This window comes from Orycteropus afer, unplaced genomic scaffold (genome assembly GCF_000298275.1).
Source record: "Orycteropus afer afer isolate SDZICR_OR568_19922 unplaced genomic scaffold, OryAfe1.0 scaffold00403, whole genome shotgun sequence".
In the NCBI taxonomy this organism is placed as follows: Eukaryota; Metazoa; Chordata; class Mammalia; order Tubulidentata; family Orycteropodidae; genus Orycteropus; species Orycteropus afer.
Window position 1 is genome coordinate 1,864,249 of NW_006921990.1, and position 22,361 is coordinate 1,886,609.

The 22,361-nt window shown below is 39.2% G+C and overlaps 1 protein-coding gene across 1 annotated transcript in view; it reads right to left on the bottom strand.

Annotated features, from left to right (window-relative positions):
- Window positions 1–17,009, bottom strand: part of UBE2D3 (ubiquitin conjugating enzyme E2 D3) — a 41,230-nt gene extending 24,221 nt beyond the window's left edge. Inside the window, exon 1 of the mRNA XM_042782659.1 lies at window positions 16,920–17,009. Within this exon, the coding sequence (XP_042638593.1) occupies window positions 16,920–17,009 (90 nt within the window). The remainder of the gene's footprint in view (window positions 1–16,919) is intronic.
- Window positions 17,010–22,361: the final 5,352 nt, after the last annotated feature.

Sequence of the window (22,361 nt, forward strand, 5' to 3'; positions counted from 1 at the left end):
TCTGTGTTATATAAAATATACACTGAAGAAAAGCAACCCAAATAAATGCAAAAAGACGTGCCATGAAAATGTCTGGGATGAAGTACATATTTCAATATTAAGTCAGGTTTGAGACTATACTCCATTTAACAAGATTTGCTTGAAGCTTATAAAGGACTTTAGTTCCTATATGTATGTATTTTCTCAATTAAAAATGTATGATTTTATTAACTTAAGACAATACAAGGTTAATTTCAACCTCATCTGAATACATGCACAAAGTTACTTTGAATAATACTACTACAATTTTATAAAAAATGTACATACAGTATGACTTTAGAGATATCAGTGAAATAGCATTGAGTGAGGTAAGGCTAAGGAAGTTATTACAGTATTAAACCACTAGGAATAATAATTCTGCCTTTAAAAAAAAATGTTTAGATGATCAACAGTTTTAGCTGTTTGAACAGTTCTATAGTTTAAAAACAGTCAAATATTGGTAATTTCCTATAGTTCAACAGAATACCATGGTTTCTTTAATCACCAGCAAACATTCCTTTAATTACCAAACTTTTATTTTTAATGTGTTATATTAAAAGCATGGTAGTGTAAGTACTTTATACTTAATTTTTAAAAATTAAGTATAAGAATTTGAATAGAACTATTTAATGAGTTCACTAAGAAAACTAATTTGCTGATTAATAATGCATATTTGAAAATATTATTCTGTTGCTGATTGACTCAATGAAGGTCCAACAGAAGAATTAAAGAATTAAATCTTGCCAACCAAGGTTTTTGATCTGAGCAAAGCACGAAGCCAGCATTAACTAAAATGGTAACACTGTAGATGAACCAATACCATTAGATACCCAAAACAAACAAACAAAAAAACTGAACCTATTCCTAATTCCTGTTAAGTTAATTCTGACTCATGGTGACCCCAGATGTTCAGAGTACAACTACATCACAGGGTTTTCTTGGTTGTAACCTTTATGGAAGCAGACAGCCAGGCCTTTCTTCCATGGCACTGCTGGGTAGGCTAAAAACACCAACCTTTATGTTAATAGCCAACTGCAACTGCTTTGTCACCAAGGACCAAAAGTAGAGTCAATTAAGCAGATAAACCTAACAAGTCTCATAAGGGGGAAACATACAGGCTGGTAACAAATCTGAGTCATTAATACATCGATGGTATTTATAGTCAAAAAACTAGATAAGCACATTTTGCGATACAGAAAGTAGAGATAAAGTTCCAGGAGTAAGCCCTGGAATAATTCACTAAGACAGGAACCAGTAAAAGAAACTTGCTTCTTTCTTTCACGACAGTTAAATGAAGAGAAAAAGCACTTTACAGAGGAAGTGGTAACCAACTACGTTTAATGCTAACAGATTACAAAAAGCAGTGTTAGGGGTTTACGGATCCGTGAGACAATAATGGGCTTCTACAAAAACAAGCTGTTCAAACCCACCAGCCACTCCTCGGGCAATCTACTTCCTAGTGATACTGTACCTAATGAGGAGTCTCTAAGGCACACAACAACAAAAACAAAGATAAGGAGAATAACTACAACAAACACTTTCCTCTATCTTATGGTCAAAATGCAGGAAATAGCCAACTGTTTAGGAATTATCAGTTTAGATTTTCCATTAAAAATGAACAAAACAAACCTATGTGGTAGAGATAGCAAGTAGAATTGCCACAACAAACTGCTAATACGGTTACTAAGACAGCCAGAGATCCCAAGATTCACAATTTTAATACTGAATGATCAAACTTTCACACTTGGGTATGTAAATAATTTACCTCATTTGTTCAACATATTCAAGAATGGGAGAAAATTAATTCCAAATACTTGATTCTTACCAGGAATTAAAGAAACTTGTACTTGAGACACTGTTAAATTATGTCTAGTTTTAGGTATAAAGAAATCATACACACGAGATAAAAAAAATATTAAGTAATTCTGAGCTGAACTAGCATCTGAAAAATAAATTTTCCAGTAAAAAAATACACGTACTGGCAGCTTGAACTACAACTGCCCATTGAGCAAGTGACTTTTTCATGGGTCAGATAAACTCTAACACAGCAACTTATTTGCAATTTCATGATCACCAAAACTTTTATTTATTACAGTGGCAACCTAATACCACCTCAAGGTATATACCACAAGTCTTATAGATAATGATCAAGCACAGTGTAACCAGTATGCAGTATGAACAGAGAATTCTCCATGTTCCAAAACTTGTCTAACAAAAAAAAAAGGTCTACTAACCGGTTATTGAAAAAAGACAAAACTCAGACTAACAACTTAATTCCCTGTTTTTAAGGAGCATGAGCATCCTTAAAAAAAAAAAAAAAAAAGTTTTAAGTCTATTTTAACGTTAAAGTATCAGTTTCAGAGTCTCAACTTTTAATCCAACTTTAGACCACTATTTACTGGGCTGATTACCCCATCTCTGAAATAGAAATGTCTATTTTTATAAGATTTTTGAGAAGAAATGAGACTGAAAGCATTTTGGCACACCTTACACACAATACAGTACTAGGTAATCAACAAGTAGACCACCAATCTTGTAGATAAAATTGCTGGGTAGGCTCCCAATTCATTCATTTACGAAACAAAAGCTAAAGTGCATCATAAATAGGTTACCTATTATTCCCCAAGCTCACTTTCGTTTAAGTCATTAGTACTGCCGAATCCTCATGCTTAGCTGTCTGTCACACAGCCATCTAGCAATTATACCACCATGAGTTTAATAATACATTAAATATAAAAGTTCAGTAATTAAAGTTGCTGATGATTAAGGAAACCATCGTATTCTGTTGAACTATAGGAAATTACCAATATTTGACTATTTTTGCACTATAGAAAGTGATCATTTCATGTAGTTCTATCTAAAAATATTTGGTAAGTAAATGATTTCAAATACTACCAAAAGGGCTTAAAAAAAAGCTGACAATATAATCCAGGTTTCCTATACTGATCTACCCCAAATCACCTACTCAATAAATAAAATTTTGTATATAATAAAAAATAAGTTATTTCTAAATAAAAAACAATTTAACGACAGTTGGTCTAAACAAAATATGCAATAATCATGTTGAAACAACTTATTATACATAAAACCAAAAAACTATAAAGTTGACCTAGGATGCTGTTTTTGTTATGTGCCGTCGAGTCAGGCCTGACTCATAGCGACCCTTGGATTTCCGAGGCAGTATCACTAGGGAAGTAGATTGCCCCATCTTCCTTCCGAGGAGTGGCTGGTGGGTTTGAACCACCAGCCTTCTGATTAGCAGTCAAGTGCCTTAGGTACTATGCTATCAGAGCTCCCTGACCTAGGATAGATCAATGTATTACACTGAATTATGAAGAAAAAGTGACTTTTTCTGCACATTGGTATTTATGAGTCACTAAGCCTTTAAACGCTAGTAGCATTATCACTCAGAAGGAAGACCGGGCCATCTACTTCCATAGAGATACCGACTTGGGAGGCCCAAGGAGTTGGAATCCACTCGACGGCAGTGAGTTTGGTTTTTGTTTGGTTTAGAATGAAGGTAGAAGAATTTCAAGTAGGTCGTGCCGAATTTCAGCTCTTCAGTCCTATAATTTCAGGCTCTTGCCATAACCAAGATACTTATCAAGTAATAATCAAAGATCTAAAATTAAGCCAATGAACTTACATTCTAAAATCTGCTTTAAATTTAATATAGAAAAGTTACTTAAATGTTTTAAAGATCAAAATGGAAGGTCTCTTTTAGGATTAAGAATGCTATTCTAATTTCACCACTTTTGTTTCTTGTCCTTTAAATAATACCCAATGGGAATCAAGTCATGTACCAGTCAGTACTTACTTCTGAGATATTAAATGGTTCTCATGGCATTATTACAGCACAAGAAAATGATGGTATGGAATTTAAGAATATTTTTAAACAGGGAGAAAAATGTGAGGATCAACATTAGCTGATCTCAGATTCTTTTCTATATAGTATTTTACGTTCTCAATAAGCCATATTTTCAAGAAACCGCTTTACCCTTAATCGAAACATGTGATTATAGTGTGGGATGATTGTCAGTCATCATTAACCAATTACTCAGACAGGGCTAATTATAGAAGTTTGTTCCCTCAGACTCAGTGATTGACTGAAAGACTTAGAAAGTAACTTAAGCCCAAAACAGATTTTTCAGTTCCTCCCCTCTAAGATTCTCCAAACAGAAGCTGGAAGAGAGATTCTCCATTCTCTAATTAGGAGCTGTAAGGATGTGACCCATAGCTGTTGGCAGGCATGTGCCCTGTTGGGTCAAAGAAGTCAAAGAAAAAAAGACTACATAGAACAGCAGGGATAACAAAGAGAACTAACTTGGCATTCAAATATGCAATTTTAGTCCTTGAGATTATAGTTTGCCCTGGTTCCTATAGCTTTTCTATTCCTTTGGTTGTTAACTACCCTAGTTTTCTTCTAATAAATTCCCCTTATTTATCTGGTCATGCCAAGAAGGGAGAAAAAGGGGGATAGGGGAGGATGGAGAAAGATCTAGTCTAAGCAGAGTACCACCTGGGACCCTTTACCAATAATGTAGAATATTAATCCACTAAAACACAAAATAATGCTTGAGTCTTCCTGGAAGACATATAAGAAATCTAAATACAGCAAACCGTCTCAAAATTAAGTAAGAGGTTACATAGAAATCATGCGTCCTTTTTAGAAAAGTTAACTTTCAATCTAGTTATGGAAGCTAGGGGTTTAAGTCAATTTCTAAAATGAAGATATTATATTAGCTTTATTTATTTATTCATTTATATGAACATTTCTGGTGTCAAACATGTAGGCTACAAAAATGTCAAGATAAATAAAACATGAATGCCTCTCCCTTAGAAGGAACTAATAAAAAGCAGGCATAAGATAAAAACAAAAAATTACGCTTCAAAGATGAATGCTTAAAATAAAGGGCATTCAAATGCTACACAAATCCTGAAAAGGTAAGCAACTTTGCCTGGGTTTAAAAGTGACATTTGAACTAGAACTTGATGCAGGAGTAAGTAGGCATTCACCAAGAAAAGGAAATGAGGGCTGGGAGAAGGAGAGAAGCAGTTTAACTGGAGAACTTTGTTCAAAGTCAGGGCTATGAAAGAACAGTTTGTAAAAATTCCCTTTGAAGTAAACACAATCTGGTATTCCAGAGACCGACTGCCAGATGTGGTTGGAAAGACTAATCAGGGCCTGAGGTCAGAGCCTTGAATGTTAGACCAAAGACTATATTCCAAAGGCAATGGGTAGCTAGCCTTTGGGTAACAATGCACCAGAAGACAACTTAGATTCTGGTCTTTGGCAGTAGTGTATCAGAAGTGGTTCTGTAACTTTTAATTTTTTAAAAAATTAAGTCATAGCCCTAAAAGCACTCATATACCTGTACATCCACCTTGACCAAAATGAGGGCTTTCAACTGGTTCAGTCATGGCCAATGCAGAGAAATCAGAACAAATCTGAATTTGTAAAATTTGAGTGTACCAGAACAATAACTAGAGTGGGAAAAATTACAGGTTGAAGCTCTGTAATGGGAGACTTAGAAGAGGTATACTGAGCTCTTCAGAAGCCTGATGCAGAAGACTGGATTATCACCAGGAATGTGGAGAGCGAAGGGGTCTGGTGGTGTAGTAGTTAAAGCATTTGGCTGCTAACTAAAAGGTCAGCAGTTCAAACCTAACAGCTGCTCAATGGGGAAAAATATGAGGCAGTCTGCTTCTGTAAAGATTTATAGCCTTGGAAGCCTTTTGGGGGCAGCAGTTCTACTCTGTCCTAAAAGACTGCTGCGAGTCAGAATCGAATGGATGGCAGTGAGTTTGGTTTTTTGGTGTTGTGGAGAGCTACACATATTCAAAATGACCTGGTGAGCATCTCTGAGCTGGGCACCTCAGTTTTCAACTGTTTGCCAAGAGACATGGTTGCTATGCAATGTGTATTCTGCCTTGTTTTCTAGGAGTGTCAATCTGTGATTTCTCCTGTTTTGGTCATCATTCTGGTACACTTACTTACATTTTATAAATCTGGGTCCATTCTGGTTTCGATTCATTGTCTATGACTAAATCAGGAAGAACTGGTTTGCAGCTCTGACCAAAACTTAACATTTTTACCATACTTCCTTCAGATTTTATGAAATGTTGCAGATGAAAACGTTTCTCCCATGTACTTTCTAATCTAGTTTCCTTTCCCCTTCTTCCAGAAGTCAGCCATTACCCTAAATTTGGTTTCTATTATTTCTACACATTTTCAGATATATACAAGCTCTGGTAGCGTAACGGTTAAGTGTTAGGCTGCTAACTGAAAAGTCAGCAGTTCAAACCCACTCACTGGCTACACAGAAGACAGAAAGCAATCTGCTCCTATAAACAGTCCAGCTTACAAAACCCTATGGGGCAATTCCACTGTCACATGGGTTGTTACGATTCGAAATCAAAGAAAGGCAAACACAGCACTGTTTCACATTTTCAAATTTCATATGGCAAAAATCTATACATATAATTCAGAATACTGGCTCTACGGCCTATTTATGAAAAGAACGTCTAAGAATCTGATGAACTATAGACCCTCTTCCTCTACCTTCAAAACAGGCCTATCTACACATACGATTTTACTTGTTTTTGTGAGGTGTCGCTGACATTTCATATTGTAGGAATACCCACTATAGAGGAGAGTACACAGATAATCACATTACAAAGCTACATCAATTAATTCAGGTGAGAGAACACGAACTAAGTTACTAGAGATAAAAAAGTACAAAAAGAAATCTCAAATATGGAGTATTTTATAGTTATGGAAACAGGCCTCATTCTCATTTTATATTACAGCCCCTTACTAGGGAAAGGAAAGTTATAAACGCAAAGTGGTATCATCTACCAGACAACTTGAAAAATAGGTGTAGGGATAAGAAATGCTCTTTCTCAATAGTGTTCTTTTCCATCAAAAGTACATTTAGATCAAATCTGATATAGTACTTGGCAAACTGGAGAAAAAAAAGTTAAATCACACCAACCCAACTCTTCATTCCACTTGATGAGTAAACGCCCCAGACTAAACAAAGTACGGAAAACATGTTTCCTCAGGATAACTTACCTCATAACTATCTACTGATAGTCTGCATCTCACTAAACTTAGTGTTACTCTTAATAGTACTTATTTTTTAAATTACATGAATTCTAAAGAAAGGAAACTGAGAAAATAATTATCTGTTGTACTATAAGAGGAAACTACTGGACTTGAGAGCAATTTTTCAAGTACCTACTCACTGAGAATTTTCAAAAATCTATGATTTTCACTTTGAGAAAATAAAGCAATTTATAAAATTATTTAAAGAATTAAAATGATCAGTTCATTGCTTTCTAGTAGGTAAGGAGCAACAGTAGCAAGAACCATAAAGAACAGCTCATGTAACAGTACTTGTTAAAGTTTTCTTACTCTGCCGAACAAGGGAATGTTGTTGTTATGTGCTGTCAGTCAAACCTGACTCATAGCGACCCCTCCTTGGTTTTCCGAGGCAGTATCACTACGGAAGTAGGATTGCCCAACCTTCCTTCCGAGGAGTGGCTGGTGGGTTTGAACCACCAGCCGTCTGGTTAGCAGGCAAGTGTCTTAGCCACTATGCTACCAGAGCTCCTGACCAAGGGAATAGCATTACTCAAGTAGGCTCCTGGCTTTAAGACACTGAAATAAGAACAATAGCTAGCAGAGGAATGTTACTGACATGCACTACAAGTGAAGTTTCCACCACCTTCAAGGGACCTCCCCCCTAAGATAAAGACACAATTAGAATACACTGTTAAGAAACTGTACTGCCTATAAAAAGGCCAAACCTTTCTTTGCCATGGTATGTTTTGGGGGAATTTTTTCCTTTCAGGTCCTCTTTCTCTGAATTATCCTGAAATCATCTTGGAGCTTGCTATTATGTGACAAATCTACCTCTCTCCTCCCTTTGGGAAACATACTTCTGCCTTCCCTTTTAAAGCTTAAACAGATCCACAGGGAAAAGGACCAATGAGACCATTCTTCTAAGTAAAAGCCATACTCAAAACTCACACATGGTCTAATTCACTTCACCAGGTTAAGAGATAAAAATCAAATTTTGGACCAAAACAAGATATCAAACAGATTTCACCTGCCTGAAGTGTCTACTTATTTCCTGAAGACCTGGTGAGCATCATGGTAGAAAATTCAGGGCAGGATTCAGGGTATTTGTTCATCAACCAAATCATTCGGTAAGGCAACCAATAGGCAGCCTAATAAGTTACGTGTTCTCATTTGGAGATATATGAATAAACAGTAATAGGCTTGATCATTTTTTTAATTTTAAAAATCTACTTTTGTGGCATTCATAAAAGAAAGCCCATATAAAAATATATTTTGAGGAAAATCTTTGTTTTAATCATTGTAGGATGTAAGATCTCTTTGACAACTGTTAAAGGTAAAAATATGAAAAGAGTGAGAAACACTGGCATAAATATCTAAACATACTGATAAGCATTTGTTTTTTTGCTTCTTTCTGTATGTCCCTCAATCAGTGATGGATGGTGCTAGCAGTGAAGCAATCAGTCATAGACTACAACAAATATGCAAGCATATTGAAAACATCCAGGGCTCAAAGGAATGCTAGGGAAGTACAAGGAATGGTCCCTGCCTTCAAAGGGCTTGCAAATTAATTGGAAATACAAAACACATTTATGAATATGAAAGCTGTAATTCAACCAAGTTAGATCAGCTTCTAGTAAGTACTTTACCATCCTGCTAAATTTTAATACTTTAGACACATTACCTATATCAAACCAACATAACAAAAAAGATAGTACTTAATGAAAACAAAAGTTCTTACATCAATCCTTCTTTTTAAGGGTAACTCCCCCAAAGAACCTCAAGGCTTGCCAAAACTTAACTCAGCTGGTTACAGCAGCAGGATGAGTAAGTTCATGGATTCCATCCTTAGGTATCACCACAATGTTCCATAATCATCTGTTATCTCAATCTCATCTTGCATCACACAAAGGTCATAATAAAGACAGAGTAAGGCAGTATAGGCCCATTTCTCACTAGCACTTTTAGGGAACACTTAAAAACTTATGCCATCATCACTGACAAGTCAGTTTCTTGCATTGTATATGAGTCTTTTCTTTCAAAATTATATTTTACCTGACTTAACATGTGTATGATTATGTAAGCAAACATGCCTAAGGCACTTGACCGCTAACCAGAAGGCTGGCAGTTCAAACCCACCAGCCACTCCTCAGAAGGAAGGTTGGGTCCGTAGTGATACTGCCTCGCAAACCCAAGGAGGTCACTATGAGTCAGATCTGACTCGATGGCAGTTTTTTTTTTTTTTCCCTGAGTAAACAAACACTACCAAAATACCCCTCTCTCTTAATCCTATACTGATCATGTATAAAACACTATCTTGGGGCTCAATAAGATGAGGATGAGAGGTGTCCTGGGAAGCAAAGTGAATAGGTACCTTCATAAAAAATTTCGAGATAAGACTTGTCCCTTGAACAGCCTAGGGAAATAAAAAAGTACAAGCAGACCTTGAGATATTGCCATAGCAATAAAGTGAGTATCGTAATAAAGCACATCACACAATGTTTTGGTTTTCCAATGCACACAAAAGTGACATTTACACTATGTTGTTGTTGTTGTTATGTGCCGTCGAGTCAAACCTGACTCATAGCGACCCCTCCTTGGATTTCCGAGGCAGTATCACTACGGAAGTAGGACTGCCCGACCTTCCTTCCGAGGAGTGGCTGGTGGGCCTATAGTCAGCGTGTAAAAGCATCATGATAATGTTTGAAATATTGTGCAAACTACCAAAAATGTGACAGACACACAAAGTAAGCACACACGCTGTTCGAAAAATGGTGCCAATGCTTGATGCAGCATTGCCACAAACCTTCGATTTGTTTACAAAAAAAAACCCAACAATAACAAAATACACCATCTGTGAAGCACAATAAAACAAGGTCTGTATATTTATAATTCAGACTGAGTAAAATCAATTAGCTAATTAGGCAGACAAGGGTGTAATTGTTCATGTACAGTAAAGATCACTTCAGGTTTACTATGAAAAGATTTTTATGAACTTTTAAAAACTTTAATCGTATGAAATTCTATACACAATATTGTTGTCAGATGGTGTTGAATTGATTCTGACTCACAGTGCCCATGTGACAGAGTCAAGCTGCCCCATAGAATTCTCTTGGCTGTCATCTTTTCGGAAGATCACCAGGTCTTTTTCCCAGAGTCACTGGGTGGGTTCAAACCAACTTTTCAGTTAGTAGCCGAGTCCTTAATTATGCCACCAGGGCTCCTTCTAGATACAAATGGTAATGAAGGAAACAATAAATATTCCAGAAATGTTAGTCAGTAGTTACTTACAGGGAGCTCTGGTGCTATAGTTACTTAAAGAACAGGATCCTTGGTTTGAGGTCTGAACAATTTCATAGACCTGTAGGCTTAAGGAGCAGCTCTGGTGGGGCTGGGGTTAAAGCACTGGGCTGCTAACCAAAAAGGTCAGCAGTTCAAACTCACCCTCTTTCTCCGAAAGATGAGGCAGTCTACTTCTGTAAAGATTTATAGTCTTGGAAACTATGGAGCAGTTCTATTGTCCTATAGGGTCACTGTGAGTTGGAATCGACTGGATAGCAGCAGTAGGTTTGGGTTTGGTTTACTAGGCTTAAGAATTGGAAGGAACAGTCCCTTTGAAATTTGTGATGATGTCTGAAATCCTAAAACTTGCTTTTAAGGTTATCAGGTAGGTCTCATTACATCTGTCTCATTACATTACTGACAAGATACTAACTTCCTGTTTAACTGTAATTATAGGTAACACAAGTATGCTCTTTCATTAGACAAGGTACTAAGAATGGGTTGAACGAAGTATACAATTTTCTTTTAGAGCACCATGAAATGTTTTGTAAACATCTGAAATAACCAAAGGTAGAAAGCAAAAATTTGGCTGCAAGCTTTGATGCATGAAAGCAAGCAAGTATTTAATATAAATGGAAAAAAAAATTAAAAGTAGCTCAGGGTGAGAAAATATCAAATTATACTTTAGCCATGAAATTAAAGGATGGGATTAAAGTGAACAAGTATTCCATCCTGAAAATGAACAAGTAACCAACTTGTAGTCAATCACAATTGAGAGACCTATAGATTATCTAATGTAATAAATTCAGCTATGAAAATTTGACTGGAGGTCCCTGAATGATGCAAAACCCAAAATAAGGGAGAAGGCATAGCTGGATGTAAAATCTAAAGTTTGGGCTAAGTATAAAAATGACTGAACAATGATTTCTTTCTCCTCCTCTGAAAAGGCTAAGGGGAAAGTTGAGAGTAAATCTTATTTAAGAGATTTGGGGAGCTCTGGTTGCAGACAGTCTAAGGCATCTGACTGCTAACCAGAATGCTGGTGGTTCAAACCCACCAGCCACTTCATGGAAGGAAGACTAGGCAACCTACTTCCGCAGACACCACTTCGGAAACCCAAGGAGGGGTTGCTAGGAGTTGGAATCAACTCGACAGCTTTGAGTTTGGGTTTTTTTTTTTTTTGAGGGGCAGCAAAACCAAACTGAGAGCAAAAAGTTTCCAGTTAAACAAATAAAAATAATTTAATTATGCTTACTTCAAAACATTGATTTGTTTTGGTGAAGGAAATTAAGCACAGTCACAAAAGATTAAGTCACATTGTAATAATGACAACATGTAATATAGGCAGATACTTTAAACAGATACTATCTTTAACAAGAATAGGCAAATCTGATATGATAAATCTGATATCAATTTTCACTTTGATTTCTTTTAAATAAATGGTTCCCCTGCTAATGTTCTTTAACTGTTAAGTTGTATAAAGTACACCTATTTGTGTGTTTATATATGCGTGTTTCCTCCACTGGTAGCAGATAGCCTCGTGGATAATGGCAGAATCTTCATTTTTTGTCCTCTAGGATTAGATAACTGTGGCTATGAGTAAGCCTTCAAAAAGTATTAAAATTTTAAATGACTACCCCCCTATACCAGGAGCTCTGGTAGCATAGTGCCTAAGGCACTTGAACCGCAAACCAGAAGGCTGGCGGTTCAAACCTACCAGCCACTCCTTGGAAGGAAGGTTGGGCAATCTACTTCTATAGTGATACTGCCTTGGAAACCCAAGGAGGGGTCACTATGAGTTGGTCCAACTTGTCGGCAAATAACAACAACACCCCCCCTACACCAAGAGCTCTGGTAGCATAGTGCCTAAGGCACTTGACTGCTAACCAGAAGGCTGGCGGTTCAAACCCACCAGCCACTCCTCGGAAGGAAGGTTGGGCAATCTACTTCCTTAGTGATACCGCCTCAGAATCCCAAGGAGGGGTCGCTATGAGTCGGGGCCGACTTGATGGCACTCAACAACATAACAACAACCCCCTATACCTATCCCCTATCCAGAGGGATGGGCTTCAAAATAATGCAGGGAACATTTGAAAATTATGCCTGTTCCCAAAGACAATTATTCAGTCAAAGACGACCATATATACCTACATTTTTTAAAAAAAGTTCTGAACATTCTGAAATGTCAACACACTGATTTGCAGTTATCTCTTATTTATTATATACACTAGCAAACAGAATATCCCCCCCTCCCCGTTAAGCCACTGCCATCAAGTAAATTCTGACTCACAGCAACACTATAGGACGGAGCAGAACTGCCCCACAGGGTTTCCAAGACTATAGATCTTTACAGACTGCCTCATCTTTCTCCTGCGGCGTAGCTCATGGGTTCATTTGGTGTCAGGCCTTGAATTTGTTTGTTAACCTCTCTGTGCTTCCCCAGCCAATGACCTTTTGGTTAGCAGCTGAATACCTTAACACTGTACAACCAGAGCTCCTCTGAAGAGAATAACCAGAAAAATTAAAATTCAGTTCTTTCAAAACACATTGCCTTAAATCTTAATTTACAAACTATTAACTATAACCTAAGATTAAGGTTAAATCCTAACTATTTAAATATTCAGGAGAGAAGAAAAGTTTGTTTCAGGTAATGGCAAGAACTAAAATCACATTCATTCAACTACAATAGGCATTGAGATGGTTCAAAATAGAAATACAGCATGGAGTAGAACTGAACTCTTAAAGCAGACTAATATGAATCTCAGCTTTACCACTTTCTAAATGCATGACTATAGACAAATGACTTTACCTCTTTGAGTCTGTTTCCTTATCCAAAAAATGTAATTCAGAGAAGTTATTTTACAGAGTTGTTGTAAAGATTAAATGACGTTAACACTTGAAAAGTGCCCAATAAATAAATACTATTATTAACAGCAAACAATGATACAATCAAAAAAATATTTTGAATACTCAAAACCTAAAGGATGACACAAAAGTACAGCATAGTTAAGAACATATATTCAAGAGTTAGAATGCCTGGTTCTAAGCACAGCCCAGCCATGATATAATGCTGGGTGTTTTTTAACCTCCCTGTGCCTCCCTATTTTGTAATCTCAAAATCAGGATGATAATAATATCTACTTGCTAGGATTAAGGCTAAATGAGTTCACACAAGTGCTTTGAACAGTTCTGATACATTATGCTCAAAATATGAGCTATTATTTTAGGCTTGGTAACCATTCAATTTTTTACATACTAAAGTTCTTTTCAAACTTCTCCAAAGTATATATACTGTATCATGTGTATTTTCATCACACACACAGACACACACACAAATATAACTTTGTTACAAATACCATTAGTAGTCTATGGCCTCCAAATAGGACCAATCAGGGCAAGTTTCCCTTTCTTAGTCTTGCTCACCAATAGCGGTATAAAGAATACACCACAGCTTTCCAAATACAGAATACTGGGGTGGCGGTGGGCAGATAAGGTTGTTTGATAAGGCAGCTGGGTTTAAGAAATATTCAAACGAGAAATTAAGAACATAAGCTGAAGAAAAATACAAATTCCAAGGCCTGACACCAAATGAACTATTGAAGATTAAAAGTATATCAATAACAAACATTTCAATGGAACACTTTTAAGGAATAATTATAAATCAGTATTTGAAATTTGGGGGCTTCAGACAAAAATGAATTCAAATAGCATACATACATGACAAGGAAAATACTGGTATCCTCATTTCACCCCATATTTCTAGAACTAAACTTACTGCCATCAAGTTGATTTCAACTTATAATGACCCTATAAACCAAAAAACCCAAACTCACTGCCATCAAGCCAATTCTGATTCATAGCGACCCCCCACTGGGTTTCAGAGGCAGTAAATCTTTAAGGAAGTAGATTGCCCAATATTCCTTCTGAAGAGTGGTTGGTGGGTTTGAACCACCACCCTTCTGGTTAGCAGTCAAATGCCTTGAGCACTTTGCCACCAGAGCGCCTAAGGAGTACAACTGCTTCAGATTTCCAAGGCCGTAAATTTTTACAGCAGACTGCCACATCTTTCTCCCGCAGAGCTGCTGGTGGGGTCTGGTGGCCAACGTTTCAGTCAGCAGCTAAACATTTTAACCACTGTGCCACCAAAGCTCCTTATTTCTAGAACAAGGGTATCTAAAATATAGATCTTGCCTTCAGCGTTATCTACTCACTAAGACTGGATCTGGGATATACTTTTTTTAAAAAAGCTTCCCCACATAATTCTGACAAACAGCTAAAAACCAAACAACATTCATGTGTCAAAAATGGTCTACAGGTTGAATAACGTTCCACAAAAACACTTGTTTCATCAATGTCAAAGTGTTATCATGTTTAAGTCTCCATATTGTATAAATCTCTGAAATAGTTACAGGAAACAATCTGGTAATAACTAAGTGTTATAGTAGAAGCCAAAGTCCTTTCATAAAAAAGCTTCTCAAGATTAAAAATAGTAATATTAAAATAATATTAATTACTAATGTTGAGTGTCAGGCACCTGTTCAAAGCTACATTAACCCACTTACTCATCCACAAACAAAATCTAGGGATTTAAAAAGTTCTGTTCACTGCTGCATCTAGAACAGTGGTACAAAATAGGCATTTAACTACTTATTGTTCATGTATAACAAATACCCATTTTAAAGAGGCACATAGAAAAACTGTAGAGCTAGAATTCAAACTGGAACATTTCTGCTCCCATGTTCAGTCTCAGGCATTATGTTATATTGCCTCTCTACAGCTTTTAAATCATTAAAGGGGTGTCACAGCAGCTGGGTATCATCTGTAGAAGGAAGGAAGGAAAAAAATCTTCCTTTAAAGCGTTCTGTGCTCCACATGAAGAAAAACCTATGGATCTGAAATTATTCCACAACTTGGTTGGCTGAACTAATTCCCATAGATAAAAGGTTTTGATTTGCACTGAATGTTATGTTCTTTGTATTAAGCCTCAAAATACTGTAACACTACCCTTTTCAAATGTGTTGGTGGCCTTCAAAAGTTAGTCTTGATTAACAGAAGTAAGTGGTCACAGTAAAGGATATTTAAGTAATTCTTTGTAACTTTTAAGTCTTAATTTATAAGTTCTTCTTTTCCATTCTTAGAAACACAAAGATTTAAATTCAAATTTTACATAAACCCATGACAATGCAATGATGGTCTAAAACTAAATTCAAGATTTCACCATCAGTATCTTAAAAGTGAAGATTTAAAGCTTCATCTTTCATAATACCAGTTTTGCCAACTAAACCCCAAAGTCACACTTATTAAGCAAATGAAAATTAAGCAGTATCAGGTTTATTTTTTATAAATCAAGCTCTTGCCATTCCTTCCATGTCTAACTCTTAAAAACAGGAACCTTCTAAGATGAAAATCAAAGTTTCTAACCTACAACATCCCCTGCCTCCTCGTTTCTAGTAAGCTTGAATTTATCCCATGACATTTTTTTAAAGTTAGCTGTAAATACTCCACCCTGATTGTGCAAGAACCAAACACACCACACATACACAAGTTACAAAAAAGGGAAATAACAGTCAGGGTTTGAATTCTGATGTCTCGAACAGGGGGGATCTTACAGTAGTGTACTACCCGACATAAAAGTTAACATTTAACAAAAATTATTAGTTCGTACTATTATGAAAGGAGATTCCGGAAAGAGCCTGAACCAGTTAAAGCAGCCGCCATCTTAAAATGCGGGATAGAAGTTAGAGCAAGAAAATGAGACTAAACCAGCGGAGGTGGAGGTTCTGCTCAGCCCCAGCCTCGAAAAACTCTGGTTTCTTTTCAACTTAGATCATTAATTTACTATCAAATCACATATTCAATGACAAAACAATCTTCCCCTAGGGTGTTATTAAATGAGCTGAGACAAAAAACAGGTACTCCCAGCCTTCTGTTTCGGCCATCCTACCCCCATCCCTTCGCTAGCTAGAAGAAAAAGAGCTGCCAAGGCTTTTTCATCAGTTCTCGGTGTGCCTCTGATAAATTGCTTCGGGTGAAACTCGCAACTATAAAAACACAGGAAGTAGCAATACTGTGCAAACCTATCTCCTCCCAACACCGTGTAACCAACCTGTCCAGTCAATTAAGAATTTGTGGCTAGACTCTTTCTGGTAAGACTTCTAACCTGACCCCGGGTAAAGTCGGGGATCCGCCAGATTTGTTATCTTTTCTCTAGAAGGCCCAGAGCCTTGATTTTTCAACTGAAAGTTCTGAAGCACAAGAATAGGAAGCGCCATGACATCTGCCGGAGCCACACTCGGCAATTTGGATCCCCAAACGGGACTCACTCTATGAATCAGAAAATTAAGGCCTCTTTAAATAGCAGCTTCATCCCCCCGACACATCCAACATCTACCCATAACGTTGAAATACACTCGCCTCAAGTGCTCTGTGTCCTACCTTTAAACTTCATTTTTTTTCGTGAAGTTTATCCCCGTTCCGCATCTCCCAATGAAGACGTGACCCAGAGATAATTTTCAAAATTCTACTCCACACCCACGCTTTCCTCCAGGCTTGGGCCTTCCTTTCCTCCCATAACCCCGTTCTTTTCAGTCCTACGGTTTACCTTATTAATCCGTTTCAGCGCCATAGTCTGTGCTTTTCGTCTGGCTCCGCACTATCTCCGTGTGCACTCAAAGGTCCGGCCAAAACTCTTGATTATCCGGGAGGCGGGGAAGGATTGTCTCTTCGTCTCACACCGTCTCTGCCAGACACTGGCGCCTTTTGCAAAAACGGAGCAGATCAGCACTCGCACGGGCCCCGTAGAGACCCTGATGAATCCAAGTCCCTTAAAACGGTCGCGATCCGGGGTGGGTGGGGTGGCAAAACCACCAACAGGCTCTATGCTGTGCTTCGGCCCGAAGTGGGGGCAAGGGTGACGGGAAGAGCGGAGGGGTGGCTACCAAGTCTGACTTCCCGGCTCCTCGAAAGGAAGAGACCCAGTGGGAGAGGAAGAGGCGTATGAGAAAGAGGTGGGTGCGGGGCAGGGTCCGGAGCCCAGCAGAGGAGGAGCCGGGGCCTAGTCGGCGCTATGCCGGCGTCACTAGGACAGAGAAAGGCAAGGGGGGAGGGGAAAACAAGAGACTCCGGACCGGCGCCGACTTTCTTTCATTTCCTACCCAAAGGTGCGGCCAACAAAGGGAAGGAAATAAAGGGAGAGGTTTAGGTTGCTGTGCCCGCAACTACGGCTATTCTGTGTCATCCCTGACGCCACGGCACACTCCGCCTTCCAGCGCGCGCTCCCGCGCGCCCGCCTAGCCACCGCCACCACGCGCCCGCGCTGCCCCCGAGGCTCCGGCTTAGGCACGAGAACGCGCCCACTCCCTTTACTCTTTAAAGCAGGAAGGGCCCCGACTTCTCCAGCCTTCTCAACTCACCCCACCCAGTAGGCTAGTGGTCACTCAACCCACCCAGGGCCCATATTGCCCCTCTTACCCGCCGGCCAGTGGGCCGGCCTCCCTTCCCTTCCCTTAGCCGTCCACACCCACGCGTACAGAGGGGCCGGGGCCTTCCTCAAGCTGCGGCCTCGGCCTCCTCCCGCGCGGCAGCTGGTGCCTCCCCGGCCCTACGGGGCTCACGCGCACAACACAGCCACAAGATGTCCGCTCTGACGGAACTACTGCCAGCTGCCACGCTCCGCCCCTCCCCCCTCCTCCTGCCTCTTCACCGCCGCGTATCAGTCCGCCAACGCCGCTGTCGCGAGCATCCGACGAATCTAAGGGTGAAGGGGCACGGTTTACTTCCCACGTCCAGGTTCGAGTGTATCTGTCCACTCCCTTTTCCTTCTTTTCCGAACAGCACCTTCTCACTAAATGGATCGGAGGCTGGACTGCGAGGGTGGGGGCCGGAGGCGGGTCATGGGCTGGGGGGAGGGTAAAGGAGCGGCGGAAACCCTTAGACTAAGAGAAGCATCGAGAACCGGAAGGAGACCATGGTAGGAAGGTAATGGAGGCGACAGCTGCGCGGTCGATCCCCACGCCCCTCCCAGCAGAGTCCCCCAGTTTCCTCACTTGGTAATAAGGCAGATCTCGCGAGAACCTCTTGGCCAGCTAACAGGAGCGGTTATTCTGCAATGATTTAGGGCCAGTTTTGTGTGCTCTTCCTGACGGAAGCCCTGCCCCAAACCCGCAAATTCTCGCGAGAAGCTGTGGGGCATAGGCTCGAGCTGGGGCGGGCCGCCTGCGGGGAAGCACCGCCCCTAAATGCTCGGGCTGGTGGGAACCAGAGGAAAAGGAATTCCCCGGAATGGTAAGAGCGCATGCTGACACATCCCTCTTTCACACGCCCAATCAGGAATGTGCGGTGGGAGGTACCATAGATACCCTTAGTCGAGGTCAGCGCTTTTGAGGTTTCAGGTGCAGGTGAACAATATTGACTCGTCAGCCTGTCAGGGCTCGTTAACCAGTTTGAGGAGGCGCTCCTCAGGATAGGAACAATTTTAAATAAAACCAGGTCCACTGCTGAACAACTCTCCCACGTGCTGAAATCTAGTGCGTCTCTGACTCTAGGGTTTCAGTACCAAGAAAGGGAGCTCTGGTAGCATAGTGGCTAAGGCACTTGACTGCTAACCAGAAGGCTGGCGGTTCAAACCCACCAGCCACTCCTCGGAAGGAAGATGAGGCAATCTACTTCCGTAGTGATACTGCCTCGGAAACCCAAGGAGGGGTCGCTATGGGTCGGGTCCGACTCGATGGCACATAACAACAACAACATAGACCAGTTTACAGAATTAAGCTCAACTGCTCCGCGAGAGAAAGATGAGGCAGTCTGCTACCTTAAAAATATACAGCCTTGGGAACTCAAAGGAGCAATTGTACACTGTTCTGTTGGGTTGCTATGAATTAGAATGGACTCCACGGCAGTGGGTTTTGGGCGAATCAATTAGGATTGGGGCTTGCAGCCAAGTCTTTTACCGCTCTGGATACCACTGTAGACTCCACAAAACAACTCACTGCTGTCGAGTTGTTTCCGACTCACAGCAATCCCTCCTTGTGTTTCTGAGGTGGTACCTCTAAGGAGCTCTGGTAGCATAGTGCCTAAGGCACTTGACTGCTAACCAGAAGTCTGGCGGTCCAAACCCACCAGCCACTCCTCGGGAGGAAGGTTGGGCATTCCTACTTTCATAGTGATACTGCCTCGGAAACCCAAGGAGGGGTCGCTATGAGTCGGGGCCAACTCGATGGCAAATAACAACAACAACCTCTATGGAAGTATATTACCCGATCTTCCTTCTGAGGAGTGGCTGGTGGGTTTGAACCTCCAGCCTTCTGGTTAGCAGTCAAATGCCTTAGGCACAATGCCACCAGAGCTGTATACTTGCTCATAAATACTAATGTTGAGTGTATTTTCTCTGCAGTGTAGTGTAAATATCAGTCAGACATTATCTAGCCATAATGTGAAACACGTGTAGTAACAAGAGAAAAACAGTTGCCATCCAGTGGACTCCAGCTCATCGTGACCCCATGTGTTTCAGAGTAGAAGTATGCTCCATGGGGTTTTTAATGACTCTTTGTTTTGTTTTGTTTTTGGAGTAGATCAAAAATAATATTATGTTAATATTATTATTATTATAATTAATATTCTTATAATAATATTTATGTTCTTCTGAGGTGCTTTTAGGTAGACTTGAATCTCTAATCTTTCAGTTAACACCCAAAGGGATTGATTATAGCACCCAAAAACCAAAAAATCAAACCCACTCCAATCGAGTCAATTCCAATTCATAGCACCTTCCACTGGGTTTCCATCTTTAGGAAAGTAGGTTGCCCGGGTCTTCCTTCTGTGGAGCGGCTAGTGAATTTGAACCACCAGCCTTCTGGTTAGCAGTCAGATGCCTTAGGCACTGTTCTACTGTTCACTGTTCTACAAGAGCTCCTTTTATACCACTGAGTGACTCCAATAATAAATACAGGTAATATTTATTTTATAGTTACGTGTACCAGGTACTACTTGGTGCTCTTACAAATGAAGAAATTGAGACACAGAGTGATTAAGTTACTACCTGAAGGTAACACAGCTAGTAAGTGGCAGAAGTATAATTTTAATACACATACTTCAGAGTATTTAGTGAATGGAGTTTTCATATTATTTCTTAATTTAGAATGTAGGAGGGTAGTGTGTTTTATATTTCTACTTAAAATGCCATCTGAATCTAATTTTATTCGATTTATTTCTTCTCTTTTGTTCTTTCAGGAGTCCTCTGTCGAATAAATGTACCCCATTGTTAACTCGGAGCATTAGCATGTTCCATTACAGTTTTATAGTGAAGATTGTTTAGATGAGTATAATATAAATTGGCTTCTCTAGGGCTTTTCTTCGTGGGCATCTCTGGATATTGTGAGTTCCCTTTGGGTAAGTAGGAATGTTTCCTGCCACTCTTGTACTTTGGCTTCAAAATAACAGAAACAATAATAGGATTATTTTCATCCTCAAAGTACTTCACTGTAACTGCTGAGGTAGGCATATTTGATTCTATCTCCATTTGTATATATACAGACAACAATACCTTGTCCAAGATCATACATTTAACCAGAATCAGAACAAGGGCAGCATTAAATCCTTTGTCCAAGTAAATTGCACTGTGAGTATGATTTTAGGCAAAACATTACTTTTAGGTACATGAGTACTACTAGTATTAAAGAGAGATTATTGAACCAGACTGCCACCCATCTGTAAGTCTGTTATACTGTAGTGGCTGGTGTATTGCTGTGATGCTGCAATCTGTGCCACTGGTATTTCAAATACCACCAGGGTCACCCATGGTAACTGGGTTTCAAAAAAACTTCCAGACTAACACAGATTAGGAAGAAAGGGCTGAAGACCTACTTAACAAAAATTATGCAATGTTTTCATAAGGCTTTCCTTATGAATCACAACAGAACATTGACTCCTTTGCTTTTGTCATGTCATTGAGAGGAATCAGTCATTGGAGGAGAACATCATATGTGGTGAAATACAGGGCCAGGAGGGCAAGGAAGACCCTTGAAGAGATGAATTGGCACAGTAGCTAGAATAATGACTCAAACATGCTGGAAATCATGAGGATGTTGCAGGACCATGCAGGGCATCTTTCTGACGTATGTAAGGTCACCTAAGTCACAATCAACTTTACGGCAGCTATCTATTCATCCTGAACCAGAAGTTAAGGAACAAGGCTCTTATTTATTGAGAGAATTTGGGAAAGACTTCCTTAGGCCTGAGTTTTTTTATGTAGAAAACTAGAATTTAGATGCTGAGATTCTTAACAGGTCCAAATTCTGTGAATCTTTCATTTAAGATAACTGAATAGATTCAGAAACAAAAAGAAATAAAAATATAAACATAATTGATTTATATATCTTTATTAACTCTTTATAGATTTAAATATTTCACGGCATCTTCTTATGAAAACATCTCACATGATTGGAAACTGCCTATCTTTAATGAGTATTTCAATACTTACAAGAATAACTAAATAAGCAGAAGTCTCTGAGTAGGCAATAGGTGTCACATACTCCATAGACTTTGAGGAAAACTCTGCAGGTCTCTCACAAGACCTGGTTCTTTTAAAATTCCACTCTTAAAAATTAACATTTTTAGTCACACGTTCTGTCCACAGCAGAATAAAAGTCCAAAATAGAAGGACTGGTAGAGGAGTTGTTCCTAACAAGCGGGTACACTGACAGGAAAGAGAAAATTAAAATTGACGAACCAAGCCAAACCCACTGTCATCAATTATAACTCATAACGTCTCTCTAGGACAGAGTAGAACTCACCCATAGTGTTCGCAAAGCTGTAAATCTTTACAAAAGGAGAAGACAAAAAGAATATGGAAATATTTTCAATTTTACTTCTTAAATTGCCTTGACTTTGAATGCAGTTTCCCAATTGTAAAAATAGGAATCCAAACAAGTTTTATTTAGTTGAATAGTAATGCCTTGTACACTTTTTTTTTTTTTTTTTT